General features: G+C 43.5%; 1 protein-coding gene across 3 annotated transcripts in view; it reads right to left on the reverse strand.

Annotated features, from left to right (window-relative positions):
- KCNT2 (potassium sodium-activated channel subfamily T member 2) overlaps nt 1–18,739 on the reverse strand; it is a 371,828-nt gene that overhangs the window by 157,954 nt on the left and 195,135 nt on the right. For all 3 annotated transcript variants that reach the window (XM_025200221.1, XM_025200220.1, XM_025200219.1), the window contains exon 9: nt 3,585–3,765. In XM_025200221.1, the coding sequence (XP_025056006.1) occupies nt 3,585–3,765 (181 nt within the window). The remainder of the gene's footprint in view (nt 1–3,584; nt 3,766–18,739) is intronic.

Consider the following 18,739-nt stretch of genomic DNA (forward strand, 5'->3'; position numbering starts at 1 on the left):
ACAGGCAAAACTCGTGCCAAGACTGTGTCTGTCTTGGGGCAGTTGATTGTCTGTATTGATTCTTTCCTCTCCTTAGCCTGGTTTTGTAGGTGCTAATTGATGCTCGTTAAGTCGGTATGTAGTAGCTAGGTCCTGTGTATTGAGCTGACCCCTGAGTCCCTGGTCCCTGAGTGAATTATGAGTGAGTGATTGGTAACTGGTAACAAAGTAGTTTAGCAGCCAGGCCTGCAGTAGTGTCTCCCCTCCCCACCCCAAGACAGACACAGAGTCAGTCCCACAAGCATCTATGGCATGAGTTTTGCTTGTCCTCAGCTTGAGGGGCAGTTCCCCCCAAACCCCTGGACCAATCTTCTTGAAACTTGGCAAGCTTTGTGGTCACAGCAGGAGCTACTGCCCCTGCAGTTTTTACCCTGCTATGTTGTAACACATAGACATGACAGGAGTTTTGTTTTCAAGAATTTAGGGTACAGCTGCCCCAAAATCCCTGAACTGACCTTCTTGAAACTTGTCAGACTTTGTGGCCTCAGCAGAGGCTACCAGCCCTGCAGTATTCACCCTGCTATATTGTAACACCTAGACATGAGGAGTTTTGCTTTCAAGAATTTGGGTGCTGTTCCCCCCAAACCCGTGCACCAAAATTCTTAAAACTTGACAAACTTCGTCCTCTCTACAGAGTCTACCATACTAGAAAATTTCATCCAAATTGGACAAAAAACAACAAAGTTATAGATATTTTATTGTTTCCCCATTATACCCTATGGTCGCATCTCCGAGATGGCTCCAAGGTGGCTCCGAACCGCTTCGGGAAGCCTAACAAGGCCAGCACTTCGACTCGGATGTGCTGCTTTGGACCCTGAAGTGTCCAAAGCTTCTCTGGATCCGAAGCTCTGCCCGAAGTCTCGCACTGCCCTACTGGTTTTGGACAGGGAAACTGGGAATGCTGGAGGCCCAACCCTGGGTCAGTCAATACAGTGAGATTGCCACAGAATGATCTGCAGACTCTGGGGGCTGGGACAGACATTGCATAAACCAGTCTGACCCAAATCAGTTAAGTATGATACTACATTCAACCAGGTTTACTTCAAACTGGTTTCAGCCATTTTTAAACTCGTTTATGTAAACTGAATACCTGTTCTGTTACAAGTTTAGATCAATTCCTGATCACTTAAACTGGTTTATGTGTAATGTCTATCCCTAGCCTGGAAGCTTCAGGATCCTCCAGCAACTCAGCTGGCAAATGCAACTTGCAAATTGCCATGAAATATTTTGGCTTTGACAAATTGGTATGTCTGTTGAAAACCCTTTCTTCATATGAAAAATCCCAACCCTCCATAACATATAGAAATGCCAAGGTTTTTTACTGAAGTCAAAGTTTAAATCAGACTTTTTCCAGTTGAGGGTGAAGTTTACACATTACACTTAGACAATACTAAGGGCACTTAAAATGCAAGCACCCACAGGTTAAAGCTCACTGACACAGGCCCCAAGCTCCCACCTGGCTGCCGCTTGCTCCTGCATGCCCATTCACTCCCAATGCCCCTGCCCCAGCCCCGCAGTACAGGCAGGGAGCAGCGCACAGCCCCAACCCTGTGCTCACCCATGGAGAATGAGCTGGTGCTCAGTGCAGGGGAAAAGTGCCCCACCTCATGCCCAGTGCTTCCTGCTGCAGACTCGCACTGCCCGTGCAGGGCTGTCCTGCCTCTCCACCATTTCACTGCTGCCCCATGGGGCAGTGGTGGCCATGGAGAGCAGGCACAGGCAGCCCTGCATGGGCTCTGAGTTGCTGCAGCCGGGGGTGCTGGCCACAGGAAGGGGGAGTGGCTGCTTTTCCCCTGTACTAAGCACCAGCTCACTCCCCAGAAGATGCTGCTCAGAGCAGAGGAAAGCAACCACCCTCTCATCACCGCCATGCAGTGTTTGGTGCAGCTGCTTCACCGCTGCACCTGGGCTGCCCAGTGTGGCAGCAGTGGTTATGCAAAGCAGCTGATAAGCAGCACAGAGGTGGCGGTAAAGGGCTCTGGGCGGGCAGCCACAGCAAACACTGGCCAGCAGCAGCATGCAGGGTAGCCACTTTTCTCTTTGCCATGCAGCAGCTTCTACTGGGCTGCTGCTGCCATGGTTCAGCCCTGATGGGAGATCCAGGAGTTGGTGCGGGGCCCAGATTAGCAGCGGTGGCAGGGAGCGAGCTGGTGCTCACCGCAAGGGAAAAGCAGCCACTCCCCCTTCCCACTCTGAGCCTGTGCATAGCTGCCTGTGCCTACTCTACTTTGCCACCCCTGCCCCACAGGGCAGCGTTTATGTGGCCGAAGGCAGGACAGCCCCATATGGTCTGTGAGCAGCTGCAGCACAGGGTGCCAGGCAGGTGGGGGAGGGAGGGGAACGTGATTTTCACCCACGCTGAGCACCAGCTTGTTCACTGCAGGTGAGCATGGGGTCGGGGCTGTGTGCTGCTCCCCGCCTGTATCACAGGGCTGGGGTGGGGCCACTGGGAGTGAGCAGGCACATAGGAGCCAGTGGCAGTCAGGTGGGAGCACGGGGCCCATGCCAGTGTCCCGGGGCCAGTGCTGGTGGGGCCCAGAGCAGGGCGGCAGAAGCGTGGGGTCCCAGCCAGCAGGGGCTCTATGGAGTGGGATCAGGTCTCCACTCTCCCTGCTGTTGCAGGCCAGCCCAGCTCCACAGACCCCTACCAGCCCACGCCCCATGCTCCTACCGCCCCACTCTGGGCCCTGCTGGTGCTGGGCCCAGGACATTGGTGTAGGCCCCATGCTCCCGCTCACTTCCACTCCCCTCTCCTGCCCCTTTCTCCACTTTCCTGCCCAGCCATCTGCATTACATGGCTCCCATATCCACATCCATACCCACACACACACATCCACACATACCCATAAACCCCATATTCATTCACTTCTGCATATATACCACAAATGCCTACAAATCAGGACAAAAATATTTTTAAAAACTAAATTAAAACATATTATAGTGGTAAGAGGTTAGGGGAAGAACTTCCAGTCCCAAGATGGTGACCAGGGGGTGGGGCACCTGTTAAGGGGTGGGGCTACCTATGCAGCCCTCGACAGCTTGCCAAAACTTGGTAAGCTGCCCTCCGCCCAAAATAATTGCCTGCCTCTTGTCTAAGTAACTTCAAGTAACGAGTAACTTCATAATAAGTAACTTCATTCTAACTCTAGCATAGGAATGCAAGCAGAGAGAATCGAAGGTAGTAGCAGAGAGAGTGCACAAGATGAATGCAGCAATCATGATTTGCTGGTGCTGTTTAAGTTAGTAATAAAATCAAATCCTAAATTGGGGATACATTTGAACAATATGCAAGGTCTATAGGTTCCGTAGTATATGAAAAGTACCACCTGCTTACACAAGGATTTGAAAATTCATGCCCTGGTAATTTTCTCATACAAACACAGTCTACAAATATATTTTAAAAACAGGGAGAAAAGAAAGCTCCAAGTGTGATTGCAGAAAAGGGGTTAGGTATACAGATAGTAAGGGCAATTTTAATTATTATCAGTTTTTTGACCTTTTTTTTCCCCCTAAATACTCTTAAATGGAAAACAGTTAGGGTTTACCTGTATGGGTAACACCACAAGGGCAACACAGATCATAATGACAACCAGCAGTTTTGAAGGCCATATCTTGGGTGTAACATCCCCAAAGCCCACAGTGGAAAATGTCACTATGCAGAAATAAAGGGAGTCAAAGAGAGTCAGCTTGTTTCCTGCTCGCTCCAGATGCTGAATTCCACAAATACTAAGTGAAAGAGAATGAATAGAGACATGAAAAATAACACACACAGCTTGGATAAATCCAAATTCTATGATGTAGTTACTAGTATAAATAATAATTTTTCTACAAAAGCATGCATTGCTTAGCAAAGACATATGTTTCAAGAATAGTTTTTTCAGGTTCTTACCAAAATGTGTTTTTTAAATTATTTTTAAATGTAATTCATCATCAGTTCTAATTGTCATCTTCTCCTTATTTCAAAAAGACTTGGTCATATTGCTAGATTTTTATTAGTGGTAGGCATCAAAAAGTAAGTATTGTTACATATAATAACCATATGTATTGGTAAATAGTCTTTGTAACAAACAGCATACTCTGCAAGTCTTCAGAATTTTTTTTAACCATATTTTATTTTTTGCAAAGAGATTATTATTTTGTGGCAAAAAAACAGTGCATATCTTCTTTGCACTTGGTAGTTTTCTGTTAGGTTACATCATTTTTTTTGGCAAGAACTACTAGCTCACACTACTGGAAATGGCAAGTGACAGGGGCCAGATGATTTTTTCTTTGTCAGTTACTACACATCAGGATAGCTTGTGGAATTATCTCAAGTGGTCTACCAATATCTCTTGCTAATTTGATGCTGCGCTGAGAAAATGTGAAGTCTATTTTCAGTAAATACAAACTTCTAAGATAGAAGTCAGTTCAACCAATGTATATGAATACTCCCTGAAATCTTGATGGACAGATCTCATATTTGTAAAAACTGGAGTTGAAAAAAACATAGATTTGAAGTGCAAGAACTTCTCCTGTGCCAGTGGGGAGAAGTGGTTGGTTGTGGTGGTAGTTGGGTCTTATAACTGACCTGTTTCTGACCTGAGTTCAAAAAGTTTCTGGCCAATGACCCAGTATACATGACAAATGACTGTTTGATGCATGATATCCAGCCGGTAGCAGTTGACCACTAGAATTCCCCAGGGTGAAAGCCTTGTATCACCAGGGAGCCCCAGTATTTATAACAGTGCTAGCAGTTGCACTGCTCTGTTCTCCAGAAATAATTTACTAGTGGGCTGTGGCATTTCCATAACATATGGATCACATTCCTTGTTTCCTTTTCACAGTTCTAGCATTTGTAGTTTTCACACATCTCAAAATGTTCTAAAGATTATTTTTGTTGGAAAAGTTTCAGCCTTCAGTCAGAATTGATTAATTTATATTCCTACGCATTTTGTTCCAGATTTTTTCACTGAAGTGGCAGCTCAGATCTTTCCTCCATAATCACATTAGCTTATCCATTTTTAAGAAAAAGACAAATGTATATATTTTTGAAGAGGTGCATTTTATTTTTGCCAATATGTCCTGAAAAGTTAATGAGAGGAATCATTTGGGACTATCACCAGAGTGAAAGAGTTAAATTAATATTCCACTGATGCCAGGTAAGGAAGTCTTCAGTATGGCTTCCTTTTTAAAGTCCCCTTGTATCAGGCTACTTTTTTTAGTATTTAAAATAAAGAACTTTCCCACAGGGAAACACATTCTTGAAAAATGGGTTATTGCAAAATTAAAATGCCTCTACATTGCACCTGTTTTTTAATCAAAAGTGTGTTTGGATTCCAAACTCTTCTATTATTATTGGCTAGCTTTGTGCATTTCTCTCATTGAATGAAATTAATCACATACTGAGATTCTGCACAGTATATTGGACATCTTTTTTAAGCAATTCAAACTCTTAATACCTTCTACTTATCTGTAGAATCTGAGATGATAAGCTACAGTAATGGCTGAATATACAGAAAATATCTATTTTTAAAGTGTAGGACCTGATTCTTCCTCTTTTATATAATTTTACATGTTTGTAACTCTGTTTATCAGTGCTACCACATTTCAGTGCAGTCAAATAAATGATTTAAACATAACATTGGTATAGCAGAGGTTTCAAAGCAATAGGAAACTCAGACAACACACCTATTAAAACAGAGATACAGAAGAAAAAAGAATGTAAATGCATGAAGAACAGTTTAAAAATCTACCAAAATTAAAAAAAAAGAAGTTAAAAACAATAACACCCATGATCTCTAAAGATTAGGAAAGATAAGCCTTGTTTAGATACCATTTGAACTTTGGAGTGTTCAGCAGCTTCATTTACTGGAACATTTTTGTGTTTCCTGGAATCTGTGATTACTTATTTTGCATGTGCCAAACTACACAAGGGTTTTAAAAAAGCCTATCTCTCCTAGCTATGATATCAAAAAATATCAGATGCAAAAGGGCTGCTCTCTATCAACTGAGGACTGGTTTCCTACAACAGGAATTTAATGTTTCTGACTAATTGCTTCAATGGATTTCTATGTGTTTGTGGGGAATAGAGATTGATTTTAGGAAGTATCCAACAGTTTAATTATAAATAATACTTTGATTGGAGTTAGCTGTAGTAATTCAGTGTAGGGTGATCCCTATAATGGTCAGCTTTTACCAGTATAGTGTCTCATACTTTATCCATCCATTCTTGCAGCCAGCATTTCTGACCTGGTCAAGAAGAGGGGAAGATGTCCAGGGACTTCCCATGCCTCAGATATCCCTGATTGCCATTAGTGGCTGTCAGAAATCAAAACAGCCTATAGCTTACCTTAGGAATACTCTAGGAATTAGAGAGCATGGACATGTCAAAATGCCCCTTTATGAGGATGCTTCTCCTAAGTTATGTTCTCAGTTACATCCAAATAACTAAAGAAATATTTTTTATAACAGTTTATAAATTTTGAGCCGAATACCCCAATTTGCAATTAGTGTCATAGTGTAACAAGTGTCATAGTTGCATATTGTTCAGGTCAAAATACAATTTGGTAAAGAAGCAGATCACATAAATGTCTTGTGAAAATAAAAAATATCAGGTACTAAATTCTTGTATAATTTATTCAATATTCTTATCAATATAGATTTGTTTTTAGCAGAGCTATGAAGTATTTTATCTGGAAAATTTAAAATCTCAGTGGAATGTGAAAAGACAAGCTTAGTTTTTGTTTGCTTGTTTGTTTTTTTAAATCTGATTTCCACTAATTTGTGAGCATCCTAAGGTAGGAATCAATAATTGTTGGGGAATAAAATCATGCTCCAGATTAAATTAGATTTGAACCATGCTGTTCCAAAAAAGCTTAGATGGAAAAATCTAGCAGCAGCAAGGGTAGCTTATATTGGGATTTTAAAACAATGCATGTGTAATGTCATCTTTTATAATTATGTTTATCACACTACTCAGGGTACCAGATAGTTTAGCACCATTCACTCAGAGGTTCCTGGTGCAAAGCTCTTACACTCTAATAGGGCACAGCAAAGAGTCACTACAAAGACATAAAGCTGAGAAATTGGAGGAGAAGGGATCAGGAATCTGGAACTGATCAAATTGAAACATTGGAAATGAATTTTTCCAATAAAGATAAAAATTAATAATTATTCACAACCAATAATTTGATCAGACCTACCTAAGCAATATAGTAAAAGGCTATAACATATGCAGACATGAATTTTCTTGCTATAGAAATAATCATATAGTGAATTTCAGAGGTGTATGAAAAATGTATTATGCACCTTTGCTTACCTCCTCTACTTGAGGCAGTCTCATTGTTTGTACAAATATTGTGTGTATTATGCCAATCATCAATCTAAAATGTTTGAAAGGAAACCTGTTACTTGGATAAGCTAATTAACAAAAGCTCTTTGGAGAAGACACTTTGCTGATATTCTTAGTTAGCATTTACATAAAATAAATAAAGTAGACAATACCATCCACTATGCTGTAGAAACATAAAACAATAACATTTACATGTGACTACTGGCTTCATGTTTAGACAGCATAGTGATGGGGGTGTATGAGAAATACATTTTTTAAAAAGTTGTAACTCTGAAGATGATACTGAAGCAAATATCTTGCGGGAGGCAATGAGGAATTTTCTGGATAAAGTCTTCACAGATATGACCCTAGGAACACTGCTCTCACACTAGGTTAATCATTAATTGACCAACAAGACCATTCATTTTGTTTGCTTGATTGATTTTAAGATTATTTCAAGGATGTCTGTATGTAGAAAAAAGTTGTTTTCTGTCTTTACGGGAATGGTAGCAGTCATATTTCCCATCAGGAAAAAAAAAGGTTGAAAAATGTTTTTTGAGTGGGTGGAGTAACATTTTATGTACAAATAATCTGAAACATGTCTTTGGCTATACTTCACCTAGAGCCCAATACTACATCATATGCTGATATTGACTTCTTAAGAGCAGGCACTTGAAAAAAACTTTGATTTGACAATAGCTGGAACTACCAGCCTTAAGGAAAAATTGATGTTTGGCAGAGTTTGGCATTCTAAATGCATGCCCAGGAGGAAAATACTGAAGATTTTTTATCTTTAAATTGTAAAAGAAAAAGTTGGCTTTAATATAGGTCTATTTTGTCTTAATTACCAGGCAATTCTTGAAGGTTTGTATGCTCAAACTAAAATAGAGATGGAAGGGACCTCACAAGGTCATCTAGTTCAGAATCCTATTCACTGAAGGATCATCCCTGACTAAACCATCCCAGTCAAGTGCCTGTCTTGACATTTTTCAGATAGAGATTCCACAGCTTCCCCAGGTAGCCTATTTTAATGCTCTACCACCCTTATAGCCCTAAATTTCTCCTAATCTCCATCTTAAATTCCTTCTGCTAGTTTGAGGCCATTGTTCCTAGTCCTATTCCCTATGTCCAAAGAGAAAAGTCTGTTTCCATTCTGTCCATAATCACCCTTCAGGTCTTTGGAGACTGTTATCAAATCCCTCCTTTAGTCTTCTCTTCTCCAGGCTAAATAACCCTAGTTCTTTCAAACTTTCTTCATAAATCATAGTTCACAGGCCCAAATCATTTTTGTCACCCTGCACTAGACTCTTTCCAGTCAGTCCACATCTTTTGTGAGGTGTGCAGCCCAAAACTAGACAAGAGTACTCCAGGTGAAGCTTTACCAGTATTGGAAAGTGACACTTCTGTTAATGATACCCAGTATGTATTGGCCTTTTAAAAAATACATATGTATATATGTATGTGCACATACACATACCCATATGTATGTCGGAGGGTATGTGTGTTTACATGCACAGGTGTGTATGTATTTATCTATTTATTTCGCAACAAGAACACACTGTTGGTTTTTATTCAGTTTATGGTCCACTGCAACCGACAGATCCTTCTCTGCAGTAACACTATCTAGCCAATCATTCCTCACTCTCTATTTGTGCATGCAGTTATTCTTAGGTATAGGACTTCGTACTTGTTCTTGTTGGATTTCATCTGATTGATTATTTTTGGACCATTTCTCCAGTTTATCTAAGTCATTCTGGATCCTAGCCATACCCTCCAGCATGTGCAACTCCACACAACTTGGTGTCATCCACAAATTTGCTAAATGTACGCTCAATCCCATCATCCAAATAATTAATAAAATGTTAAATGATACCAGACCCAGAACTGACCTTTGGGAAATCTACCTGATACCTCTACCCAGGTAGACTTTGAGCCATTGGTAACTATGTGTTAAGTATAATGATCTAGGTAGTTGTGTATCCACCTTACCTTACTTTCATTTAGTCTGTATATCCTTATCTTACTAATATAATAGCTGTAATAACTAACAGATTATGTCTATATTCTAAATTTGCCATCTCCAGGTCTGGCACACTCAAGCTGGTATCACAATTCTGGGTGGGAAACAGTATAGCCATATCTACATGGACAGGTTTAATTCACTTGGTGGAATGTTAACTGGTGCAGCGTTCATCAGTGTTAATTACCCTGCTCCAAATACCAAAGGATGCAGCTATTGAGCTTCTGGTTTCAGATGAAAATGGATTAGAGCAACACTGTTATTGAGGGAGCCACCACTTGGGGACAGTAAGTTTACTGTCTACATGTAGTCAAACTGACACATTATGGGAGAAAGATATTTGGAACTTGCAGAATTTGTATAATCATTAAATACTTCAAAGCAGTTGGCAGAATTAACAGAATGAGTAATGTTCACTGTTGATGTGACTCCTCTTTAAACACTCATATCAGAGAAGTGACAACAGGGAAAAAATTATTCAGTTATTCATTCACTATACTGGATTAAAAAGCAAGTATCTTAGACTGAATGATAAATTATAATTGCCCTCTGAAGTCTATTTATTTATTTCCTTTAAGAATCTATTGCTTTTAATGTTATGGTGTGTTTCTACACAGCCACTAGGGGGAGAAAAAAAAAAACCTAACCCCTCCCCCTCCAAAACATAACTTGATGCTTGCCAATACTTTTGATGTTGGTATAAACCATGAAGGAAGTTAAAGAATAACAAAATTGACAATAACCAACAAATTACAAACAGCAAAAGTGCAAAACCCTGGGAAATGGAAAGAAAAAGAGAATAAAGAGGGTCAGAAAATTATGTTTTTCTTCACATTTCAATTTTTCTTTTGTTCTTTTTTTCTTTCTTTTTCATGTTTATGTACATTTTTCTCATCTGCATTTGAACATTTCAGTTGCTCAAAAATAAATGTCAAATTATTGCTAGAAACAAAAATATTTCACTGATGCTTCCAGACTTCTCAAGAAAATTGATGTTTTTTGGTGTGTTTTAATATTTCCATTCAGTTGAAAAGTAATTTTCTATGAAGAACATTATGACAGAAAGTTTGAACTAGCCCAAACAGATATGCAATTTCTGACATTAAACTAACAAAAGTGCAATTAAAAAAAAATCAGGTAGTCATGTGACAGAATTGTATTATATTTATAAAATAAACCTATAGTCTCAGTCCTACACAGGAGTCCAGGCCAGCAGCTTTGTAAGCCTGTGGGAATCATTCTATTATATCAAAACTTTAAAGAAACATAACGAGCCATCTTGAAATAATGTAGTTAGTCCATGCCACCCCACTTTTTCTTTTGTTTGAATATTATACCTGCTAAACTTATACTCAAGTTTTTTTAGTCAGTTGTAATGGGTTTGCCCATAATAGGTGGCTACACAAATGCTCTGATGCATTTTGATTAGAACACATTGGAGCAAACTCGATTAATGAGTCTGCTGGAGCTTTTTAATTAGAACACTCCAGCGTGCTGCAGCAACTCATGCATTCAGCATCCCTCATTCAATGAGCTTTAGTTAAAGCACCCCTGCCACCATTTTGAAATGCAAGATGCTGAGCACATGAGATGCTGTGGCGTTTTAATTAGAGTGGATCCCAAGAGCTGCTCTCATTAGAATGCACGCCCCCCCCTGCACCCCAGAGCACGTGTATAGGCACCCAAACATCCTGGTGACTAAAGGGGTATGCACTGAAAAATACTAAGAACTGACTCCAAATTCACATTTTTTTACTTTTCAGAGACACAAATCTATACATTTTTCAGCTTTTCTCCTTCACTCCTTGGTATTGTTATATCAGACAACTCCATAGAAACCTCTAGATTTTTTATCCAAATGCATTTCATTTCACCAGTATTTGCCCTGTCTTCTTTCTGTATGTGACTATTATTTTTTAGCACTTAGCCTAAAGATCCTGAGATGAACAAATTCCAACTGACTCTAATAATTTTTTGATCAGGCCTTAAAAGTCAATGCAGTTGCATGGGTATAAGCTTGGAATGTTTCTCAACAAAACAGTACTTATATTGACAACTTATAATAGTTATTTTATGGCATCTCCCTAGGCCAATTTCAGATACTAATTCTGCCTTAAAAGTAACTCCCTGCTTCACAATTTTGTCTTTGTAAAACTGTTGTTGTAAAACAAAAGTCTGACAACTCCATGACTGCTTATCTACCATGTCCTTGAGCCCCAGTGTTTTCCTCATCAGAAGCCAAATATCTTAGTAGGGAGACATAATAGGCCTGCTGCAATATAACCACCTTACAGAGTGATACATCTGTCCAAATTCCAATGAATCAATTTGGTTATTTATGTTATTTTTTTCAGATGTTGTTAATTTTATGAGGGTTTTTTCCCCTTTATTTATGAAACATTAATTTTGATTCATGGAAAAGGCTAACAAAATTGCCCAGGAAATGAGGTTAATTATGTAATGCTGTTTTTTCCGGAGGACATTCTCCTGTGGGAGTTTGCATTGAGTTCCATTGAGAGCTAATGTTTACAACAGCTGAACTTGTAAGAGAAAACTTCTATTAGTGAACCATGTGACTTCCAGTAATTTCAAAACAACCTTTTAAGGTAACTAGTGAAATAACCATTACCCTGAATAAATATTTAGTAGACCACACTGATTATGACCCTTTCTGTTCATGCTGCTGCAATATTTTTTGAGAAAGTAGAAATAAAGCAACATTGAAAAGGCACTGCTTTGGGGGGGTCGCACTAATATAGCTGAAGGCCAAATTTGGCTCAATACCTAATCTAGAGGAATTGTGCATTAGTCAATCAGAAATAACACCAGACCCATAATGCATTTTTCCCATCAAATATATGATTTCATATGTGCAGTGCCCCATTCATGAATTATAGGTACTTATATCCTGATCATGTAAATCCTTTATGTTTGGCCCCTGTGTTTGTTAAGATCCCCATGGAGTGATTAATTCATCTTGTCACACAGTGAGAGTGAATGAGTGAGAATGCAGGAATCAGAAACATGTATCCTGCATTTTTATCATTTCAGCCATCTTCTACCTGAAATGTTACCAAAGTAGGTAACATCACATCTACCCTTCTCTGATAAGGTATTAGCATATAATCTAATTAGGATATGATATATTATGTCGGGTTTCTGGTATTCCAGAAAAGTTTTCAAAGTTTAAAAGCCAGTCTCTAATTCAGTAAATGATATTCACAAATATGATAGGCTTAGAAAATCACGCTTCTTACTTCTTGCAGTGACATTTTAAAACACTCCAGAGGCGTGACGGTAGTTAGAAAAACCACCCACACATTCAGGCTATGACATGGGTGACTGGTGCCTCCTGAGTCTGGTGGGGCACCCGCAGAAGCCACCGACAGTGTCAGCGGTGGGGGGGAGCTGGCGAGCATCTGCAGACTTCACTGGCAGCATCGGCGGCAGGGCAGGAGCTGGCGAGTATCTGCTAATGCGATGGCATTGGTTGCAGGGCCAGAGCTGGAGAGCATTTCTAGATGCCGCTGGCAGTGCTGGCAACTGGGCCAGAGCTAGAGAGCATCCGCTGGTGGTGGGGACAGCCTTGTGCAGGGGGGGAGGGGCACGTGCCCCCCCATGCTCCTGCTATGTGTTGCCTATGGACTAGGAGTTAAGCAACATGAATAATCCAATTAGCAATTTAAATATTCATTATCCAAATATTTGTTAAATGCATGTGGGAGGAGTTAGGCTCTCTAACTCATATCAATTCAGAAGACAGAATCCTTTTGAAAATTCTATGATTAAAAATCTCTATTTTCAACAATTTTATTGTAGATCATTTTAGCAAAAAAATCCAGTTAATGTGCTGCTTCTCCAATTTAAAAAGTGCCTCTCATGCCTCCTTAGGTGACTAAAATTCTAACTGTCATAAGCAACTGCTAATTCTTCCAACTTTCCTTTTCTGTCAGCATGTATTTAATTATCTATATTCATGACAAAAATGTGCAGTTCATTGAAAACTACAAATCTAGTGACAACATAATTAAACATAATTAAATATGTTGATATCATATAACTAAAGGACTACTGTGTTGATTCTGTGTGCATTAGGCCCTGGGTTCTCTACACAGTGGGCATGTCTACACATGCATTAAGGTGCTTTCCTAATAAGCATTAAATTTAATACCTCTAATGTGAGGTACTGAACTAATGTGCATTAGGCTGCCTTAATACACAGTAACGATTGTGCATGGTTTTTAGGTAGCGCTTAATGTAAAGTACCCTTTTTAACTGGGCATTAGTGTAATAGCATGGTTTTTGCATGACATTTTAATGCACAATAAAATAGGCTACTGCGCATTAAAGTGCACATGTAGACATGCCCAGTGAGGTGGAAAAATTAGACGACTCAGAATAATGACCCCAAAAAAACATTACTTTGGGCATTGAGCCTCCTACACCTAGACAGGAAGGAAATGCCAGATCTGTGAGTGTAAACTCTAGAGTTTAGGTACCTAATTCATGTCTGCAAGCAGGCAGCTTCATCTGCTAAAGTCCAGGGACTGTATGTTCCCCCAGAGGTTATACCTCTGCTCTGTGATAAAATGAGGAAGGAGGAAGGTTCTGGTCCCCATTCCCAGGACTGCTTGTGCATTCATCCAATGACTGACAAATGTAAACTGTAGAAGAGTCTTTGAACAAGGGGCTGGAACCTAGGATATTCTGCTCCCAGGTGGGTGTCTTAACAACTTGACCACAGCATACTATTTTATCTTGTGCTGTCCCTCTAGCTCCATTAATCTTGCATTCTTTGTTGCACTCTAATAGTGCCCTCACCCCATTCTTACATAAACCCTTGAGAACTCTCCTGGGAGTGTCAATTTGAACCTTGGCAGGTGTGGCAGGCCAATAGGAGGTGCTCCTGCGCCTCACTGTGCTCAACCAAGAACAAAGCTTTGAGTGCCTTCCCTGGGGCACCTACATCTGGCTGACCCCCTTCCTGGAGCACACCTGCAAGCCTGGGGTAACCACTGCCACCACCTGGGGTCTGGTCTTTGTCTGGGCTCTGTGCCCTCTGGGGTACACAGGCCTTGTAGACTTTGAGGATGCTTAACCCACCATGAGATCTTGGGGTGCTTCCTTTAGCCTGAAGCATAGAAAGTAGCCTCCCTTAGTCAGGCATGCAAAGGCTTGCCATGATAGATAGCTTTATTGATTGGAGAGAGAGGGCATAGGGAAGGAATACAAACCAAAAGGAATTTTGAAAGAAAACAGCCTTGAGCAAAACTGTAAAAGGGGCTCACTGGCCCTTTTAGCACACATCTAGAACACTTAGGTCTAAGTTACTGGCTACAATTCAGATAAGTTACTCACAGTAACATTCAGAGTATTCTGGAGGTACACAGCTTCAGCCTGTTTCAGTAACCAGAAGATGTCTCTCCCTTCTCCTAAGATGGAGGATTTATAGATGTCCCTGTTTATGACCTTTCTGACCTCACCACCTGGACCCAACCAATATCAGGTATTTTATGAGCATCACTGATGTTCACCAGTGACTTTGAGTAAGGTCATCCCTCACCTTAAGCAGGGACCACTGCCTTAGGACTGCCCTCCAGGTCAAAGGCAGGAAATGTAACAATAGACCTGGCCACAGAGAGAGGGGATTTCCCCCTCCCTAGGGGATCCGCTAGGAAACCAGGTGGTTGCCTGGAACCTGGTTGACAGACACATGGGTAGAGAGAGAGAGAAGGGAAGAACAGACAACCCAAAAAGAGGGGACTGGGATGCAGTTCTTTCACAGCAGGTTGAGGATGACACCAAATCAAAGTTTCTATATTCCTTGCTGACCACTCTAACCACCAAGTTATCATATGATAGGAATCATCAGTATTTCTTCCTACTCTTTCAGGTAGACTTAAAAAACTGGAGCCACAACTTTATTTTAAGAGAAGGCTTAAGTGTATGTGTTAAGTGCATTCTCAAAATGGCTATTGGAATGGGCTCCATACCAGGTAACTTGCTACCAAATAAGGATCAAGAAGGGATGTGAAAGAAACCATGGAGGAAGAGTAGAACAGTGATCTAGATTGAGACACAATAGCTAGGTTCAAAGCTAGGTGGGTGGGACTCCTCAGCTGCTGTACTGGTGATGGTACTTTTTTCCAGAGCTGAGAATATGGAGATCCAAAAGCACTATTCTATTAAGTTTTCCCCTTTACAGAGAGGAAGTGGGGAAGTAGCCAGTATGTCAGACTGCCTCAGAGACTGATGAGTCTGAAACAAGTAGGTTGTACCTCAGTCCCATAAAGAACAGAGGTAACCAAAGCTACATCATGTCACAGTGTCCACCTAAGGGGATGCCACCAACAGGTAACCTACTAGGCATATAGTTCTCTTTGGGAATGTCTACATGTGCATTTAAGTGCAACTACATTTACTGCACATTAAGCTAACAAGATTTTTTGGCAGGTGTCTCCACATGCAGGAACGTGGCACTAAATCTAGTGCCAAGTCTTTTCAACCTTGTGGCCACTGTGGGGAGCTTGAGCCTCTGGCCATATAGTTGTCAGCACTTGGCAGCCATGTTGAAGCCAAAGCCAGCTTCCAGCACTTGGCAGTCATCCTGGAAATACAGCCCTGCCCTTCCTGGTCAACCCCTTTCCTGCCCAGAAGATATGTGCCCAGCACAGGAGCAGCATATAACAACTCCCTCCTTGCCTACCCTACCTCCCAATGCCATGGCTACTCCAGCTACTCCAGGGCCAGCTGCTATGGCTACTCCAGCAGCATGGCTACCCCTGTCCCTGCCAGCAATGAACAGCACCCCATGTTCCTGCTGGCTATAGTGCTGGCCCTTCTGGCCCCATCAGCTCCCTCCACCCAGGCCCCAGGACAGGCATGCACCTGCCAGTGGCAGTCAGGGCACTGGCTGCAGGAGGCCCTGCCTGACCCCCTCCTCCTGCACTCCCTACTCCAGCCTGCCTGCCCTGCCACCCACACACCTCAACCCTTGACCTCCCCTAGCATCACTGTCAGGTCAGGCACATGTTCGAAACAAAAACACTTTATTTCCCTAGCAACACACACCCCATCCCTCACCCCCTCAACCAACAGAACTCCCTCCCCCCTCAACCAACAAAGCCCTTTCATCACCCTCCCCACCCACCAATGATTAAAAAAACTTACAATCAGAAAACGATTTATAACCAGAAAACTATTTTTAATTAGAATTATTTCTGGTTTTTGAGCCCAGAGTGGGAGGCTTTGGAGGCAGGACTAGGGGGCAGAGCCTGAAGACAAGTGCCTATCGCCCAACCTCAGCACATTTCCCTGCAGGCCAGGGTGCCACAGCAACCCCAGCAGGCAGTGGCCTCATGCACAACCAGGTCTTCAGGTGTGTGGTACTGGGGAGAGTGGTGGGGCCAGGCCCAGGTGGGTGGTGGGAGGTCTGGGGTGGGGGCTGAGCCAGGGTGTCTGGTGGGCAGGAGGTGCCCAAGGACTTCCTCCCAGTCCCAGGGAGGGGCCTGCTGTGGGGCAGGCAGTGGGACCCATGGGCCCTGTGGGGCCATGGGTGGGAGCTGGGCAATGGGGGCCATGGACACAGCCGCCTGCTCCATGAGGGTGTACAGGGTCTGGCTGATGGTGCCCTCCTGCTGCTGGAGCAGCTCTAGCTGCTGCCGCTTCAGGGCTTCCATTCAGGCACAGTGGTACCACTTCACCAGGTCCCACGTGTCTGCCTGACATCCTCTGCCCACCAAGCCTGCTCCCATGCTTCCCACTCCTCTGCCACCACTACCAGCCACTAGACCAAGAGGGTCTGGGCCATAGTGCACCGCTGGTGCAGCCGGTGCAACCAGGAAGTTCCAGCAGTGTCCCAGAGACCACACCTCTGCTGGGGCTGGTGGCATTGCATCCAGATGTTGGCCCTGCAGAGGCAAGAGACAGAAGCCTTTTGTGACAGTTTGCAAATTTCAGAGACAAGATGCTCTGCACCAGGGGCCGTGCGCTGCCTAGCCTCAGATTGGGGGTCAGCCACGCACAGGTTCCCAGAACCATGATAAGCTGGCCGGGCAGGCCCAGGCCCACATAGCTGCTGCATGAGAACCCTGTCCCTGCTTGCACTCCTGGGGCTAGTGACCTGCTGGGTGCTGGCCACAGGCAGTCTGCCTCCTCAACCCCTTTCCTAGGGTAGGCAGGCCAGGCTGCTGGCAGCAGTTGCTGCCATGGCTTCAGACCCTGCTGCCCGCAGTCTCCCTCTGCAAGCCAACTACTCTGCCACACTTCTTTCCAGCCCATGGCACCCAGGCCCAGGAAGCATGGGGGTCCTGGACAACTGGGGCAAGGGGCTGGCCATGACCCCACCCTCCCTTCTGGGGGCCACTCTGGGAAGGAACTCCAGGGCCAGCCTCCCCCCATGCAGCCTCTGTGCTCTGAGTATGCCCTTGCTGCACATGCCTCTGGCAGTGTGAAGTGAGATGTTTTTACAGGATGACAGGTACCCAAGCCAATACGCTGTGCTGCTGATGATCCTCCTGGTGCCCAGGCATACCTGCATTCCTGGTTCAGGACCCTGAACTATGATGGTACGGGGAGCAAGCCTGGACTGCCCCACAACCTCCACCGCTGCCTGGAGGGCTACCTGTGGCAGTGCTACCTGTCCCTGCCCCCCACTGCTGAGGAGGACATCACTGCCAGCATTAATGCCTTCCTCAGGATGTGATAGGTCCATGCCTGCCCACCTGTGGGGATATGGACTGCTTAATAAATTTCTGAGCTGTGTCCCACCTCTCTTCATGTTGTGGGTGGGGGGAACCCAGGGCCGAGGGAGTGTGGATGGGCCAGGCAGGGGGTGGAGCCAGGTGGCAGGCTCAAGGGCAGGGAGCAGGGGCAGGGACTGGGAAATCCCTCCCCCCAGTGCAGGACTTACCACATGTTTGGGGCTGGTGAAGCTCATGGCTTGGTGCAGGCCTCCCCATCAGCATGGTTGAGTGACTGGTGTCCATCGCCTGTGGTATGCAGTGGGCTGGACCAGCCAGGATTCCCCCCTGGGAGGAGCTAGCACTGCTGTCAGCCAGCGGTGATGTTGCTGGCTGCTCCTTGTTGGCAGGGTCTAGGGCTATGCCAAGAGTGAGGCAGCTGCTGGTGAGGGCTCCCTAAGCTGCCAATGGATGCAGCAGCCAGGGAGGGACCAGAGTGGGGCAGAGGCTAAGGCAGGCCACCTCTGCTGGTGACAGTCACAGGGGTTCTGCCTGGGTCTGGGGGCACCAGAATATGGGTCAGCTCCCACTTAAAGGCCATGATCTTGTGGGAACAATTAGTCGATTGTTGTAGTTGCTCATGGCCATCCACTATGCTTGTAAGGCCTTGACCTTAATGCAGCACTTCCA

The sequence above is a fragment of the Alligator sinensis genome, unplaced genomic scaffold (genome assembly GCF_000455745.1).
Source record: "Alligator sinensis unplaced genomic scaffold, ASM45574v1 scaffold56_1, whole genome shotgun sequence".
NCBI classification, from domain to species: Eukaryota; Metazoa; Chordata; order Crocodylia; family Alligatoridae; genus Alligator; species Alligator sinensis.